Below are 17,683 nucleotides of genomic sequence, written 5' to 3'. Positions count from 1 at the left end.
AAAAAAGTGAAATAAACCTTTTTTTGAGAAGGTCCTGTGCCCTTTCAGAAATGTGTTCTACTAGTACAAGCAGATTTCCTTCCCCTTTTTTCTTACAAACACGCTGAAAATAATATTATGTACTTGGCATTTTTCACTTAGTATCAAATCTTGAAATTACTTAGGTATAGATCTTGGAGTTTATTTTGTATTAGTACACCAAGAATTTCCTTTTTTCTATTATTAAGGTTATTTATTTGAAATAATTTCTGAGAAAGGGACAGTGGAGGAGAGACATAGAGCAAGGAAGAGGCAGAGAGATCTTTCATCCACTGGTTCATTCCCCAAATGGTTTACAACAGCAACAGTTGGTTCAGGCTGAAGCCAGGAACTCTTGCTGTTCCACGCGAGTGGCAGGGGCCCAAGTACTTAGGTCATCTGTTGCTACTTTACCTAAGCAAAAGTGGAAGAGCTGGAACTCAGACTGTCATTCCAATATGGAATGGGATGTTTCTGCCACCATTGGTTACTTACCACACTGTATTAAAGTGCTAGCAGCACCTCCTCCTTTTTTTTTTTAATGGCTGCCTGCCGTTCCATTGTGTGAGTAGTACTAAAACAAACAACAAAAACCCTGTGCTTTACAGATGAACCAAAATTGTTTCTGATTTTTGCAATTACAACAATGTTGCATGAAAAAGTTATTTCACATGGTTTGTGTTAGTATAAATTCACTTTCTTTGTAGGCTAAGTTCTTACAGTAGGATTCCTTGGTCAAAGGAAATGTTGCTTTTGTAACTTTGTTACTCTTGTAATTTATGGGAGTGCCTATTTCCCCCAGACTCTTTAAAATACTTTATGTTCCTGAGCTTTAGGATATTTGCCAGATTATTTTTTTAGGGGCATGTGGTATTTCTGCATGGAATAATACTCAAGTTTTATTTCCAATTATTTTGTTTTTTTAAGCGATGTGACATTGGAGATGCTTCCAGGGGAAGTTTATCTTCATATGCCTATATCCTTATGGTGCTGTACTTTTTACAGCAGAGAAAGCCACCTGTTATTCCAGTTCTACAAGAGGTACGTGCTTATAAAGAAACTTTGTGAAAACAGTAGATTTAAACACAGTAGATCTTGCACAAAGTGATATCAAGGATTTTTACATAAAGTAATGTCCAAAGTTTTCCTCTTCAATTAATGTTAAAATCATACAATGAATGTTTTTGAAACAGTTTTTTAAAAGGTTTTATTTGTTTATTTTTATTGGAAAGTGAGACACACAAAAAGGGAGAGAGACAGAGAGGAAGATATTCCCTCTGTTGATTCACTCCCCAAGTGGCCTCAATAGCGGAAATTACACTGATCTGAAACTAGGAGCTGGGAAGGTCTTCTGGGTCTCCCACACAGGTGCAAGATCCCAGGGTTTGAGCCGTCCAACTGCTTTCCCAGGCCACAAGCAAGAAGTTGGATGGGAGACAGGGTGGCCTGGATTAGACCGGCACCTATATGGGATCCTAGTGCAGTCAGGCGAAGACTTTAGCCACTAGGCTACAGCACCAGGCCCTGTTTTTGAAACATTTGTTATGGGATAATATAGATTACCCAAAGGTGAATGAACCAAGCATTTGTGAATTTCACATAGAATGCCTTCAGATGATTATGAAGTTATTTTAGGTAGTCATAACCTGTATATATTATATACTCAAGATGCAGATATGCTATTTTCCTCTGTTTTAAAGAATTTTCTGACTGAAGTTTGATTAATTCCTGTGTATACATCCTTTGGTCAGCCTTTTGAATTTTGATTGCGAGCAGACCCAAGGGAATTCTTCCTTATGTCTGCTAAAATTCTGTTAATTGCATTAAATGCTAGATTTTACCTTGACAGAGATGCTTTTTACTCACAACCCACTTGGAATTGGTGACTCTTAGAGAGTTCTCTTTTATATTATTGGAAATAAGTGTAGTGAATTTATTAATCATCCACCTGCTATTGATTCTTAGCACAAAAGTAGATTTAGGTGTTTGGGAAGATCTAGTTATAAATTCTCAGAAGGGTAACTATTATGAGGTAGGAGTTAAGCATCAGAATTATTTCAAAAATTACATATTCTGATTTCACATAAACTTTTATAGTTGTGGCAGAGAAGAAAATATAAAATATCTAGGGCCCAACATGTTGACTGCTCAATATCATGTCAATTAATTCCATAACGATGTTAATTGTTGCAGATGGTATATTAGTGCTTTTATTTGACCGGGAGGATACTCTGCTGACTCTGCCCTCAGACCAGAGAGGGTCTTCCCGATAAGTAGTTGGACTTGTCTGGACTATGGGATGTTGGACTCTATGCTTGGCAAATTCTTGCAGGGAGGGAATTTCAACTAAACTTGAACTATGGTTATGCAGCGGGGTGGAGGAACCCACCATGGGGGGAGGGGGGGGGAGAATCCCAGATTCTATGTAATTACAACACAATGTAATTAATGAATAAATTTAATAAAAAAAAAAATCTAGGGCCTGGCGCGATGGTCTAGCAGCTAAAGTGTTTGACTTGAACACATCAGGATCCCATATGGGCGCCAGTTCTGATCTCAGTGGCTCCACTTCCCATCCAGCTCCCTGCTTGTGGCCTGGGAAAGCAGTCAAGGACAACCCAAAATTTTGGGGCCCTGCACCTGTGTGGGAGACCTGGAAGAAGCTCCTGGCTCCGAATCGGCGCAGTGCCGGCCTTTGCGGTCACTTGGGGAGTGACTCATAGGATGGATGATCTTCCTCTCTGTCTCTCCTCCTCTCTGTATATCTGACTTTGTAATAAAAATAATAGATAAATCTTTAAAAAAAAGGAAAATTATAAAATAACTAGTTGTATAGTAGATAACAGATGGCTATACTGTTTACAAAGTTCCAATGAGTGACTTGTGGTTTTATCAGCATTTTTCCCTCTTTAAACAAATAGTGAAAGGCAAATTAAAATTATAAGTAGTTTTAAGTAGCTGAATATATATTGAGTGTTACTTGTATGTCTAAAGTTTGTGTAAGGGTATTTCTGAACTCAAAGTTAAGAAAGGTGAAGTTGTCTCATCCAGCCCGTTCCCCCACACATGGAGATCTTAGCTGTGGTCAGTTTCATCAGAGTAGCATACCAACATTGTTCCAGTTGTGGAACATGCATATTGCACTCACCCTAAGTCCACAATTAATGTTAGGATCACTCTTGGTATACCTTGTATGAGTTTGAACAGTTATTACTTTTGAGCAAATGAGTAGTGGTTTATCCATTATGGTAAAATCATACAGTACTTTCACTGCATTAAAAATCCTTTGTGCTTTTCATGGACATCCACCTTTTCCTCGACTCCTGATGACCACTGCGCTTCCTAGTGTCCTCCAGATTTTTGTCTTTTCCAGAATGCCATGTGCCTGGAATCATATAGTGCTGTAACTTTTTCAACTTAATACTGTAGACTTTGGAGCTTGTCTTCTTTTCACTCAGTAATGTGCACATATGGTTCCTCCATGTATTTCATGGCTTGTTTACCCATTTTTTTATAGTGCCAAATAATATCCATTGCCGGAATACACTGCATTTATCCATTCATTGATTAAACTGAAGGACATCTTGGTTGCATGTGTTATGACAATTGCTGTGAGTCTGTATATACCTTTTTGTGTGATTATACTTCTCACATTTGTGGGGTAGATGCCAAGGAAAGGGAATACTGGGCACTATAAAAGTTTTTGTTTACTTCTGTAAGATTCTGCCAAACTGTCTCCCAAAATCTCTGTGTCTTTTTGTATTCCTACCCTCATTGAGGGTTCCTGTTGTTCCACACCCGCACATTGGTTGTTGTCAGTGTGCTGGATTCAGGGCATTCTGTTATATGTGTAGTATTATTTTCTTGTTTTAATTTGTATTTCTCTGATATATAATGTTCAGCATCTCTTCACATGTATATTTGCCAGCTGTACATTTTTTTGTGAAATGCATATTGGGGTCTTTGTACATTCCCCTTTCTTTTTAGTGGAGTATTTATTTGAAAGGCAGAATGATAGAGAAGGAGTTAGAGAGATGGTGGACTTCCGTCTGCTGCTCTAATCCTCAGATGACCACAACAGCTGGGGCTGGGCCAGGCTGAAGCCTGCATCTCCCACGTGGGTGATGGGGTCCAAGCACTGGGGCCGTGTTATGCTTTCCCAGGCACATTAGCTAGATTACAGGTGAAGCAGCTGGAGCTTGAATTGGTAACCATATGGGATGTCAGTGCTCCAGATAGTGGCTTGACACACTACACCACAGACTTGGCCCATGGTCTCTCCCAAGAGAGAGGGAGAGACAGACATCTTTTACTTGCTGGTTCATTCCCCAGGTAGCCATAATGGTTGGGACTGGGTCCGGATAAAGCCAGGAACCAGAAGGTTCTTGCTGGCCTTCCATTTGGGTGCAGGGAATCAAAAAGTCAGTCCATCTTCTGCTCTCCCAGGTGCATTAGGGAGCTGGACAGATTTGGAGCAGCAGGACAAGTATCACCACCTATCTGGGGATGCTGGTGTTGCAGATGGCAGCTTAGCTTACTATGTGACAGCACTGGTCTCGTGGTCCACTTTTTTTTTTAAAGATTTATTTATTCTTATTAGAAATTAAGATACACAGAGAAGAAGAGAGAAACAGAGACAGAGAGAAAGAACTTCTGTCTGCTGATTTACTCCCCAAGTGACTACAATAGCCATAGCTGAGCCAATATGAAGCCAGGAGCTTTCTCCGGGTCTCAGTGCTTTTGAAACATGCTCCACTGCTCTCTCCCAGGCCACTGACAGGGAACTGGATGGGAAGTGGAGCAGCAGGGACTTTATCAGGTGCCCATATGGGATCCCAGATGTGCAAGGTGAGGATTTGACCATTAGGTGGTTGCGCAGGATCCTCATGGTTCATTTTTAAAACATTGTCTTCTTCCTGTTGAATTTAAGACTACATATTTTTCATAATTGTCTTGCATTTAGTTTTTTTTTTTAAGTTTTCTCTCCCAATTTGTGGACTGTCTTCATTTTTTTTTATTTTTAAATTTTTTTTTATTTTTGACAATCTTTACATAGTTAATTAGGGTAAAAAATGTTCAAGGGCTATAGGAAAGTGGGTAAGACTATTATTTCCATATTGTTTCCTTCATGTTTAAAGGGGGGTATTAAGGGAGAAGGCCCACCCAATTTCCCACCCACCCCAGGTCCTAGACGCAGGGCATGCTCCATGGATCTTGCTCAAGTGGTTTTGATAGTTCACCAGTTATGAATCGCTGCCAGTCTTGCCACTCCAAGCACGATGAGGTCTTTGAAGAATCCACTGATTGACTTAGTCCATCAAAGAGACTCTTCTCTGTTTGCCCCATATTTCGCTGCCAGCATATAGCTGAGGTGGTTGATGACCTGTTCTGTCTTCTGCCTTTTCTTGGTTAGGGTTCTGAGTCCAGCATTTCGATTGGGGTGATCTCCAAAGAAACTTTGTCTGAGGTGTTCTCAGACCAGATTCTTGTATGTACTAGCAAGTACAGGGCCCGGCACAGTCCATTGCCCCAATCAGCTGGTGGTTGCAATTGCTGGGTTGGTTCTGTTTTCAGCCCCAACTTCCACTGGAACCAGTGGGTGTTGCAGTCCAGCCTGGTTCTGTCCAGCACATACTCGTCTCTCGCATAAACCAGTAGGAGCTGCAGCCTAGTTGGAGCGACCCACAATAACCCCCACCAGGCCCGCCTCCTACCCTGGTTTGCCAGTATTTGTAGCAGTAGTCCAGTCTGTCCCACATCCCATTCGGCTCTCGCACATGTCAATGGGTATTAAAGCTTAGTTCCATCTAACCAGCTCCACTATGCAGCCCTAACAGATGCTGTTGAGTATCTGTCTAGCCACCCCAGCCCCTGTCCTAGTTTTCGTGCCCTCCAGTGGAAGTGGTAACCCAAGAGGGAGGAGTCCACTATTTCCCTCCCAGGCCTCTCCCACTCCCGGATTGTGCACTCTCCAGGTAGTTCTGTGGTTTGACTTGAGAGAATTAGCCCCCAGTGCCAGCTTCTGCCAGCTGATGCTGCGGCTAAGCCCAAACAACCCTCACCCACTCTAATTTTGTTTGCACAGTAGGAATGATCAGCCCAGCCTGGCTTTTCCCCTGATCTAGTCCACATGAGGTTTATAGGTTTTATAGCCCTGCCCAGTCTGGTCTGCCCCCATCCCAACTCACGCTTTCCAGTGGGAGTAGCTGTCCAGCAAGGGAACCACCTCTTATTCCCCTGCCAGCTCTGCCCCCTCCCTTCCTGGTTCTCTCGTGTGCTGGTTGGGCGCTGCGGCTACATCCAGTACAGGCAACCTCACCTTGACATTCCGTATTGTGCACTAGTTTTTGTTGTGTCCAAACCTGGCTCGACGCACACTCTGTTCTGGTGTTTGGATTTGCCAGTGGATGACATGAACTGGTTCAGCCTGGTCTTCCCCTGACCCATGCCAAATGTGTGCCAGTGGGTAACTTTGCATGGCCTGTTCTGGGCTGTTTCCTATAATGTTTCTTGCGCTTACCTGCTAGGTCTGTGTCCTGCCAGAGGAGTTGTCCAGGCTCCTCTATCAGAACCTCTCCAAATGCCAGAATTAGCGCATACCAGTGGGTCCATGAGCCAGCCCTACTCAGTTCACCTCCTGCCCTAGCAGGAACAGTGGCTTTTCCTGACTGGCCTTCAACCCAAACTGGTTCTTGCTGTTGGATGTCTCAGCCCAGCCATGGCTCGTCCATACCCACAAATGGCTCACACATGGCTCAGTAGGGGTTGAGACCTTGCCTTGTCCATCCCCCATCTACCCTGGTTCTCCAGGACACCAGAGGGTGTTGGAGTCTGACCCGGCTCGGTGCATCCAATCCCAGTCCACACTTGTGCCAAGGGATACTACAACCATTTCCTGATCAGAACCCAGCACCCATTCCAGCACACACACCCCTTAGTGGGAACCTCAACCCAGCTAGGGTTGTCCCCTTGTCCCCTTAGCTCCCCAACTGGGCCTGTTCCCAGCCATAGATCACGCACATGCCAGTGGTTGCGCTGACTTAGCTTGTCTCAGCCCCTCACCTGTCCAGACCCCTGCCCTAGATCCTGTGGCTTAGCGTTCCTGGCTTATACAGACCAGTAGGTGCAAGAGCCTAGCTCAGCATGACCTGTGCTCCATCCTGGTCTCTAGTTTTGCTTGTGGGCTAAGGTTTGCTCAGTCCTGCCCGGTCCACCCTGTTCCATTACCAATTCACATATTACCAGCTGTTGGAGCTGCTTTGCCCAGCTTGTCCGACCCCCAGGCCTGGACTACATGTTCACCAGTGGGAGCTATGACCTGCCAAGGGAGTTTTCCAAGATCCTCCGCTTGATCCACTCCCAGACCCAGTTCGCACACATGCCATTTGGTTTGGGCCAGTGCCCGGCGTAGTCTGGCTTTCCATTTGGCCTTGTATGAGCTGGTGAATGTTGCAGCCCGGCCCACCCCACACCCTTTTCAGGATGCAAATTTGGGTACTGCTGCCTTGACCAGTCCAGACTGTTGTGGGTTCCTTTTTTTTTTTTTTAAGATTTATTTATTTTATTACAAAGTCAGATATACAGAGAGAAGGAGAGACAGAGAGGAAGATCTTCCGTCCAATGATTCACTCCCCAGGTGAGCCACAACGGCCGGTGCGTGCCGATCCGAAGCCGGGAACCAGGAACCTCCTCCGGGTCTGTCACGCGGGTGCAGGGTCCCAAAGCATTGGGCTGTCCTCGACTGCTTTCCCAGGCCACAAGCAGGGAGCTGGATGGGAAGTGGAGCTGCTGGGATTAGAACCGGCACCCATATGGGATCCTGGCTCGTTCAAGGCAAGGACTTTAGCTGCTAGGCCATGCCGCTGGGCCCTGTTGTGGGTTCCTTTACCTGTGATTGATGGCAAGCTCCTTGGTCGTACCTACCTTAGTCCATCACCACCCAACCCTCAAGCTACCAGTGGGGTAGAATTTCCACAGGGTTTGGCCCACAAAAACCTCACAGAATCTACCCCTGGATATGGTTCTCGAGTGTTAGTTAATGTCATGGCCATGCTTAATGTGACTGTTCTCCTGATCCATCATCATGTCAGGTAACAGGATATGATTCTGCTGGACATGCCCGGAGCCATAGCTTTTGAATGGACTGGTATTTGGTGGTCAGCATTGTCAGTGATTACAAGTTTTTCAAAGGAAGAGTTGGGAATCTTTACTATTGATTCACTTCCTAGAAGCTCTGTGGGTTCAACCTGGAGCTACCTAAGCAGCAATTCAAAGAACCAAAATCCCAGAGCTCCCCGGCCGGGCGGCCAGCAGGTGGAGCCTGGCGCCAAATGGCGCACTGCTGGCCCCGGGATAGCTCACCATGTGCACATGGTGGCTGGTATCTGGGATCCAGGTGTGAGACGCCCCGTCTTGAGACCCACCAGCAGCCAGGAGGCTGCTTGATGTTTAAACTCCCAGTCCCATGGTCGCGCCCCTCCCAATCCCATTCACTGCCCAATGAGGGCTGTGGGTGGGCCCCGGACCTGCCCAGTCACAGAGACGACCTCCTTCGGTGTACTCACCCTGAAGGAAGCAGCTCCCAGAGCCCTGGCAAGCCTGGGGACAGCTCACCACGTGCACGTGGTGGCTGGCTTCTGGATCCAGGCATTAGATGCCCTGTCCTGAGACCCACCAGCAGCCTCGGCTGCTGGAAGTTTAACTGTCTTCATTTTTTTATTTTGTTTTTGCAAAGCAGGACAAAGCTGCTTTAAGGTTCATGTATTTTTGTTTATTTGAAAGATAGAAAGAAATCATCCATTTGTTAGTTCCTTTCCTGATTGCTGGAAAAAATTGGAAATGAGCTAGGCAAAATCCAGGAGCCTGTGTCTTTTGTGTGGCAGGGACCCTCTGCTGCCTCCCAGGGTGTGTGCAACAGTGAGTGGCAAGCTGATATGGGATACGGACCTCCCATGAGGCAATTTAAGCTACTGCATCATTGTATCGTCTCTTGAAGTTTTTTCATGTATTATGACTGGAATTTTTTTTATTCAAAAGTGTACCCAAATCATCTAAATTTTCTCCTATGTTATCTTCTAGGAGTTTAATAAGTTTGGGTTTTACATCTAGGACTGTGATCTATTTGGAGATAACTTTTCATGGTGATATTGTCTCAGTGTCATTTGTTGAAAGACTATTTTGCTTCATTGTATTGTCTTTGTTCATTTTTCCAAGACAGTTGACTATGTGTAGGTCTATGTAGACCTTTTCTTTCTGTTCTGCTGGATTCTCTATGCCTTCACTAATATACTCCTCATAAGCTATATAACTTATGTCAACCTTTTGTGTGTGTGTGTGTGTGTGTGTGTGTGTATGCGTGGTTGCCTTGGCTAAGGTTGATTTAAAAAAATGTGTATTCATTTATTTGAAGGGCTGAGCGAGCATGTAAGAGATCGCGCTTATGTCTGCTGATTGATGCCTCAAATGGCTGCGGTTGCTGAGGATAGCGAGTCAGGAACTCTGTTTTGGTTTCCTACATGGATAGCAGGAACTCAGGTTCTTGAAGTGTCATCTGCTGTTTTCCAGGTATTAGGAGAAAGCTGGAATGAAAGTGGAGTCCCTGGAACTTGAACCAGCACTCTTGATATGGGATGTATGCATCTCAATCATTGGGTTCACCTGATGTGCCATATCTGCCCCATGTTTTTTTAAAACAAGTGTTTCAGTCGGATCTCTTTTAAAAAAATATTTATTAGTTTTTATGGGAAGGCCAAATATACATAGAGAAGCAAAGACAGAGAGGAAGATCTTCCATCCACTGGTTTACTCCCTAAGTAGCCACAACAGCTGGAGCTGAACCAATCTGAAGCCGGGAGCCAAGAACTTTTTCTGGGCCTCCCACATGGGTTCAGGGTCCCAAGGTTTTGGGCCGTCCTCTACTGCTTTCCCAGGCCACAAACAGGAAACTGGATGGGAAGTGGAGCTACCAGAATTAGAACTGGCACCCATATAGGATCCTGTCATATGCACGGTGAGAACTTTAGCTACTAGGCTCCTGTTCTGGGCCCTTCTGATTTTTAAAATTAGTCTGATTTTTAAAATTCACCATCAGTTAGTGGTCTCGTTTGATCAGTGTGAACTTTCTTTATTGGATACTTTTTTTCAGCTTAAGATTTGGGGGTTTTCTGTGGCTTGCTGTGGTAACAATTATTTGGCACTTTGCTAGAATGCAGTGATTAAGAAATTGAGCCACAAAAATCTATTTTTTTTAAAGATTTATTCACTTTATTACAGCCAGATATACACAGAGGAGGAGAGACAGAGAGGAAGATCTTCCGTCCAATGATTCACTCCCCAAGTGAGCCGCAACGGGCTGATGCGCACCGATCCGAAGCCAGGAACCAGGAACCTCCTCCGGGTCTCCCACAGGGGTGTAGGGTCCCAAAGCTTTGGGTCCTCAACTGCTTTCCCAGGCCACAAGCAGGGAGCTGGATGGGAAGTGGAGCTGCCGGGACCAGAGCCGGCGCCCATATGGGATCCCGGGGCTTTCAAGGCGAGGACTTTAGCTGCTAGGCCATGCCGCTGGGCACACAAAAATCTGTTTTTATGATAAATTATCTATATACTCTGATTATCCATGAATTAGGAGTCATTGTTGAATATACCTATGAATATAAAATTCTTATAAACGTGATCTTTATATGTCATGGAGTAAATATATTTAGTTAACAAACATATTTTAAGTATTTGGTGTATGGCAGAATTAGGACTAGTAGGTTTTTGAGCTCCAAAGATGAGTTCTATAGTCTTTCCATTTCAGAAATATCTTATCTAGGTTTTTTTTTTTTTTAGATTTATTTATTTTTATTGGAAAGGCAGATCAGAAACACAGTGAGAAGAAGAGACAGGGAGAAAGATCTGGCTGCTGGTTCACTCCCCAAGTAGCTCCCACAGCCAGACCTGAGCTGATCTGAAGCCTGGAATGAGGAGTTTCCTCCACTTCTCTCGAGTCTCGCACATGGGTGCTTTTGGCCATCTACTTTCCCAGGTCACAAGCAGGGAGCTGGATGGGAAGTGGAACAGCCAAGACAGGCAAGAGTTTATGCACTGAGCCTTCACTCTGGGTCCTATCAAGCAGTTTTAAGCTGTATTTGTGGTTTAAGTATCTTTTGGAACCACTGAGTGAGTATGTGTATGTGTGTGTGTGTCACTAAAACAGGATAGTGTAAATAAAGGTTTTGGTATGTTTTCGACACTATGGCTTCTAAAAGTATTTCTGCTTTTATTTGCTTTGTAGGTTTGAGTATCCAAAAATGTTTCATTTTAGGAAAGGGCCTAGACCTTAAAGGAAAAATAAAATTTGTTTAAATTACTACTCATTTAATTAATGCAATCTTCCCTCATTTTCACTTATAAAACTGAGGATATAGGAAGATGATTATTCAGAATCATTAAACTGCAGAATTAAAGTTGGAGATGAGATTGGCTGATTGTGATCCTATTTCATTTTTCTAGTTACATCTTTCTTAAACTTCATCTAGAAAAAATAATCTCAAAATTATCTGTGGAGGTCAGTTACACCTGTACAATCACCATATGGGATACTTAAAAAAAAAGATTAAAAATTCATTTCCACTTTCCTGTTTTTTTTTTTAATTATTTATTATTTAACCTCATTAATTACATTGTATTATGTGACACAGTTACATAGATACTTGGGTTCTCCCCACCCCTCCCCAAACCCTCCCACCATGGTGGATTCCTCCACCTTGTTAGACAGATGTGGAGATCTTGTGTGTATAACAGCTCAGGTGAGTGCAGCAGCAGCCAGGAGCCTGGATCTCAGCACTGATGTCCCTGTGGGAATCAGAGATTCAGCTTGCGCCTTTGCTGCTGCTCCGAGGCACATTAGCAGGGACAGAACTCTGACTTTGTGGTTTGCTTTTCTTTTTGTGACAGCTTTTTTCCCCCTGTCTTTCCCAGGACAATGAACTATTATTCATAATTGACGATATTTGTAATTTTATCAAATCTTAAGGAAACTGTCCTTTTTTTTCTATTTAAAAGAAAACAGTGTCCAAATACCTTTCAGCCTTGCCTGATACAGATAACTGATGAAACATATAGATAACTGATTAAAGGTAACCAGGTCACACATCAGTTCCATTAATTTCCTTCGGTATGGAGTCAATAGGTACTAGTTCTTATGTATTTCTTTTTCTGTTAATTTTTCATGTCTTTCCTTTAGTTTTGCTTTGCTAATCTTGGGCTGGATGTGTTTTAGTAGACAAGATAAATAGCATATCAAATGTGTCATTTGGAAAGTGATGCTTTGTTGTTTCAGATACATTTTATTCATTAGTTACTTAACATAAAAGTATACCATTATGACAGATTCTTTTTGGATGATACAAAATGGCAACTAAAGTAATAATGATGGGATTTAGGCCTTTGTTTTAGAACACTTGAAATCTGATGATAACAATAATTTTTTATGCAGATCTTTGATGGAAAACAGATTCCACAGAGAATGGTTGATGGATGGAATGCCTTTTTCTTTGATAAGACAGAAGAACTGGTAATTTTTTCAGTTTTTATGTTATAGAATCATCATCAGCACATAACGGGGCTTGCCTAATTTAATTATGTAACTTGGATTTGGTGTATGTATTTTGGATATGCACATATTCTGTCTTCACTATAGAAGAAGCGTTTGCCTTCACTTGGAAAGAACACTGAATCCTTAGGAGAACTTTGGTTGGGATTGCTTCGTTTCTATACTGAGGAGTTCGATTTCAAAGAATATGTAATTAGCATTCGACAAAAAAAGCTATTGACAACTTTTGAGAAGCAGTGGACATCTAAATGCATAGCAATTGAAGGTAATCCATTAAATTAATATTGATTCAAAAACAAAAGGAAAATTTGGCCAAGGAAATTGAAGGGACAAATGAAAATTTCTTTAATGTAAAGAAGCCAAATATTTCTTTTTCCAGACCCTTTTGACTTGAATCATAACCTTGGTGCTGGAGTTTCTAGAAAAAGTAAGTTTTAAATTCGAGGAATTTCTTACTTTTAAAGCTCTTGAGAGTTTATTGTCTACATTTTGTGTTTTCTTCCTTCTTCAATAGTGACCAATTTTATCATGAAGGCATTTATCAATGGGAGGAAACTTTTTGGCACCCCTTTTTATCCACTCATTGGCAGAGAAGCTGTAAGTTTGCGTTATTTGGATTCTGAATGTTTTTAAAAATAGTATACCAAAGTCTGTTTCCATGTTAATGCTAAGAACAGGGAAATCATAGCTCTGTATTTTTTCTCATGGTTCCTATTGAAATAGATAGTAAGCTTTGTTTAAGATGTTAAGTCTGTCTCCTCCATTATTCTGTCGGCTCTGTGAAGACAGAATTGATGTCTATAAGGTTGTCTTTGGATGTCTTTGGATATCCAGTACCTGCTGCAAAGTCTTGCATAATAACAAGTGTTTGTTGAATGAATGAGAACAGTTAAGACTCAGAATTGGTTGGTTTTTAATTAAAAATGCTACTCACTGACCCTTTTTCATTACTAGAAAATTGATGAAGGTATACACAAAAAATGCAAAGCCAAAGAAATGTATTATTCTTTCCTGAGGCTTCAGTTCTCCATTTAGTGTAGTCTTTGTTTTATTATCATTATTATTATTGTTTTATGATACAGTTCCATAGGCTCTGGGATTTCCCAGCCCCCTCCCCAGGTTCCTCCCCTACCCCAATCATTTTCTTATAAGCTATTGAATTTATGTATATAGAGTTGCTTACAATATTTCCTATTCTCCATCTCTTTTTTTATGTTATTTCGTTTTACTATTATCATTTTATGATACAGTTCCATAGACCCTGGGATTTCCCTTATCTCCTCCCCAATTCCCTCCCACCTCACTGAACGTCATAGATTAGTAGACTGGATTAAAAAAACGAAGCCCATCTATTTGTTGCCTACAGGAGACATATCTCACCAACAAAGATCAGCAGAAACTGTATCTCATGGATTTTGATCTTTTTGTTGTTGTTGTTGTTAGTTTCATCTTTTCAAAACACTTTCTTCTGATTAAATTCTACAGTGAGTCATAGATTATACCGTAATATTTTCTTCAAGAAGGTTCTTGATTTTATTTTTCATTTCTTCAGGGACACGTTAGTCATTCAGTAGCATGTAATTTAACTTCATGGTATTGTAAATTTCTGTTTTTCTTTTGCTGATTTTGTATTGTGACTTTTCATTTAAGGGGATATATAGTAACTGTGTAATGGAGACTATAATATCCAGATGTGAGGATACAATGTAGTATGCATGTCTACTTCCAGACAAAAATGGAATCCCAATGAAACTGTTTACTATATCCTGACAATAGGATGCTGGACTCTCTGTCATTGTCCATGCTCACAATGATGGGCATATGATTGTGTGTGAAGAACTACACTATAGTAGTGTAGCCTTTAAAATAAGCTGAACTTCAAGGTGACTTGGGACTTGGGGATTTCCTTAGGCCTGTGCTAGGAATCACTGTGTTATACCTTCCTGTTGATCTCATTCTGTTTTTACCACTTTTCTGATGGTTAAGAAATTAATGAAATCTCAATTTCAGACCAAGGATGTTTTAAAAGTCAGAACCTCAAGAAAGTAGAAATCATGCATTTATTTTTGTAAATAAATGTGTTTGACCTTAGTTCAATCCAGTTTCAATATTTTTGTTATTGTTGTTTTAAAGATTTATTTATTTTTATTACAAAGTCAGATATACAGAGAGGAGGAGAGACAGAGAGGAAGATCTTCTGTCCAATGATTCATTCCCCAGGCGGCCGCAATGGCTGGTACTGTGCCGATCCAAAGCCAGGAGCCAGTATTTCATCCGGGTCTCCCATGCAGGTGCAGCTTCCCCGGCTTTGGGCTGTCCTCAACTACTTTCCCAGGCCACAAGCAGGGAGCTGGATGGGAAGTGGGGCTGTCGGGATTAGAACTGGCATCCATATGGGATCCCAGTGTGTACAAGACAAGGACTTTTTAGCCGCTAGGCCACGCCATGCCAGGCCCAGCTGTCAATCCCCATGCTGGGGCCATCCCTCAGTGCTTTCCGTGGCACATCAGCTAGGAGTTGGATCAGTAGTGGAACAGCCAGGACAAAAACCAGCATCCACACAGGATGTCATTGCCTCAGGCAAAGGTTTAGTATCATGGTATGCTCCCACACTGGCTCCTCCTCTCTTGTTATCAGAAACTATATTGTGAAATAATTTATATAATTCATAAAGAAGTGTGGAATTCAATTCAATGGAATTCAATATTAAAATATGGTGGGAACATTATACAGTCATCATCACTATTTTTTTTTTTTTATCCATTTTATTGTATTGTTGTTGACAATCTTTACATAGTTAACTATAGTTGAAGGAAAAACAAGAAAAAGAAAAAAAAAGGTTCAGGGGGATAGGGAGGTGGGCAATGCTATTATGTCCATATTGTTTCCATCATGTATCTGAGGTAAAGGGGGGTATTGAGGGAGAAGCCCCACCTGGTTTCCCGCCCACCCCAAGTCCCGGATGTGGGGCATGCTCTGAGATATGTGCTCAAGTGGAGTTAATAGTTCTCCAGTTATGAGTCACTGCCAGTTTCGCTCGATGAGGTGGTCCACTGATTGATATGGTCCATCATGAAGTCTCCATTTGTCCCATATTTCACTGCCAACATGTAGCTGAGATGAATGATTGTCCTATTCTGTCTTCTGTCTTTTCTTGGTTAGAATTCTGAGTCCAGCAGTTCAAGTGGGGAGATCTCCAAAGATACTTTGAGGTATTCCCAGATTAGTTTCTTGTGTGTTCTAGCAAGCACAGGGCCCGGCACAGTCCATCACCCTGATCAGCTGGTGGTTGCAATTGCTGTGTTGGTTCTGTTTTCAGTCCCGAGTTGCACTGGAACCAATGGGTGTTGCAGTCCAGTCTGGTTCGGCCCTCACACTAACCAGTGGGAGCTGCAGCCTAGTTGGGGCGACCCACAATAACCCCCACCAGACCGCCCCCTATCCTGGTTTGCTAGTATGTGTAGCAGAAGACCAATCTGTCCCCCATCCCATTTGGCTCTGGTACTTGTCAATGGGTATTAAAGCTTAGTTTTATCTAACCAACTCAACCATCCAGCCCTCACGGGTGTTGTTGAGTGCCTCTCTATCTAGCCATCCCAGCCCCCGTCCTAGTTTTCATGCCCTCCCACGGGAATAGTGACCCAAGAAGGGGGAACCCACTTTTTCCCTCCCAGGTCTCTCTGTCCCGGTTTATGCACTCTTTAGGTGGTCCTGTGATTTGACTCGACAGAATTAGTCCCCAGTGCCAGCTTCTGCCAGCTGAAGCTGTGGCCCTGATCTAGTCCACATGCAGCGCACAGGTGTTGTAGCCTTGCTTAGTCGTGTCTGTCTCTATCCCAGCCCACGCTCTCCAGTGGGAGTGGCTGTCCAGCGAGGGGACCAGCCCCTTAACCCCCCCGCCAGCTCTGCCCCTCCCTTCCTGGATCTCACGTGTGCTGGATGGGTGCTGCATTCATATCCAGTACAGGCAACCATGCCCTGGCGTTCCATAATGTGTACTGGTTTTGTCGCAACCGAACCCGGCCCATTCCACACTCTGTTCTGGTGATCGGATTTGCCAGAGGATGACATGAACTGATTCAGCCTGGTCTGCTCCTGACCCATGCCGAATGCATGCCAGTGGGAAACTTTCCATGGCCTATTCTGGGCTGTTTCCAATCATGCTTCTCGCGCTTACCTGCAGGGACTGTGTCCTGCCAGAGGAGTTGCCCAGGCTCCTCTATCAGAACCCCTCCCAATGCCAGATTTTGCGCTTGCCAGGGGGTTCTTGAGCCAACCCTACTCAGTTCACCTCCTGTCCTAGCAGGAACAGTGGCTTTTCCTGGCTGGCTTTCACCCCATTCTGACTCTTGTTGTTGGATGTTTCAGCCCAGCCATGGCTCGTCCATACCCACATACAGCTCACACATGGCTCAGAAGGGGATTGAGACCCAGCCTAGTCAGTCCCACATCTACCCTGTTTCTCCATAACACCAGATGGTGCTGGGATCTGAACCGGCCTGGTGCATCCAATCCCAGCGCACACTAGTGCCTCGGGTGACTGCAACTGTTTTCTAGATAGAACGCAGCCCCCATTCCAGCACATACACCCCTTGGTGGGAACCTCATCCCAGCTGTGGCATCCCAGATTGGGACCGTTCCTAGCCATAAATCACGCACCTGCACGTGGTTGCTCCAAGGACCATTAGGTGCCAGCCTGCTAGACAAGCCGGAGCTTATCTTTTACTTGATAGGTGTTCAAAGCTCAGCATTATTAAGGGATTGGAAGTTCTTCAAAGGAAGAGTTGCTGGTATTGGGAATCTTTAGGATTGACTCAGATCCCAGAAACAGTGGCGTCACTCTAGAGCTATCTCAGCAGCGATTCAGACGTCCAATACCCCAGAGCTCCCCAGCCGGGCGGCCAGCAGGCACAGCCTGGCGCCAAATGGCGCACTGGCCGCCCGGGCCCAGCCCGCCGTGAGCCATGGGCACATGGCGGACTGGGTTCGGGATCCGAGCTAGACGTCCTCTCCCGCAGCCCTCGGCTCGCCTCTGGCAGCCGGAGGTGTAATCCTGCAGGCCCGAGGTTG

At 43.6% G+C, this 17,683-nt stretch overlaps 1 protein-coding gene across 7 annotated transcripts in view; it reads left to right on the top strand.

Annotated features, from left to right (window-relative positions):
* Positions 1–17,683, top strand: part of TUT4 (terminal uridylyl transferase 4) — a 125,979-nt gene that overhangs the window by 90,772 nt on the left and 17,524 nt on the right. For all 7 annotated transcript variants that reach the window (XM_058655132.1, XM_058655119.1, XM_058655139.1 and 4 more), the window contains exons 20-24: positions 946–1,059; positions 12,497–12,574; positions 12,701–12,878; positions 12,993–13,040; positions 13,128–13,210. In XM_058655132.1, the coding sequence (XP_058511115.1) occupies positions 946–1,059; positions 12,497–12,574; positions 12,701–12,878; positions 12,993–13,040; positions 13,128–13,210 (501 nt within the window). The remainder of the gene's footprint in view (positions 1–945; positions 1,060–12,496; positions 12,575–12,700; positions 12,879–12,992; positions 13,041–13,127; positions 13,211–17,683) is intronic.

The sequence above is a fragment of the Ochotona princeps genome, chromosome 2, assembly GCF_030435755.1.
Source record: "Ochotona princeps isolate mOchPri1 chromosome 2, mOchPri1.hap1, whole genome shotgun sequence".
NCBI lineage: Eukaryota > Metazoa > Chordata > Mammalia > Lagomorpha > Ochotonidae > Ochotona > Ochotona princeps.
Note: the sequence above shows the minus strand (reverse complement) of the source record. Positions and strands in the feature narration are given on the sequence as shown.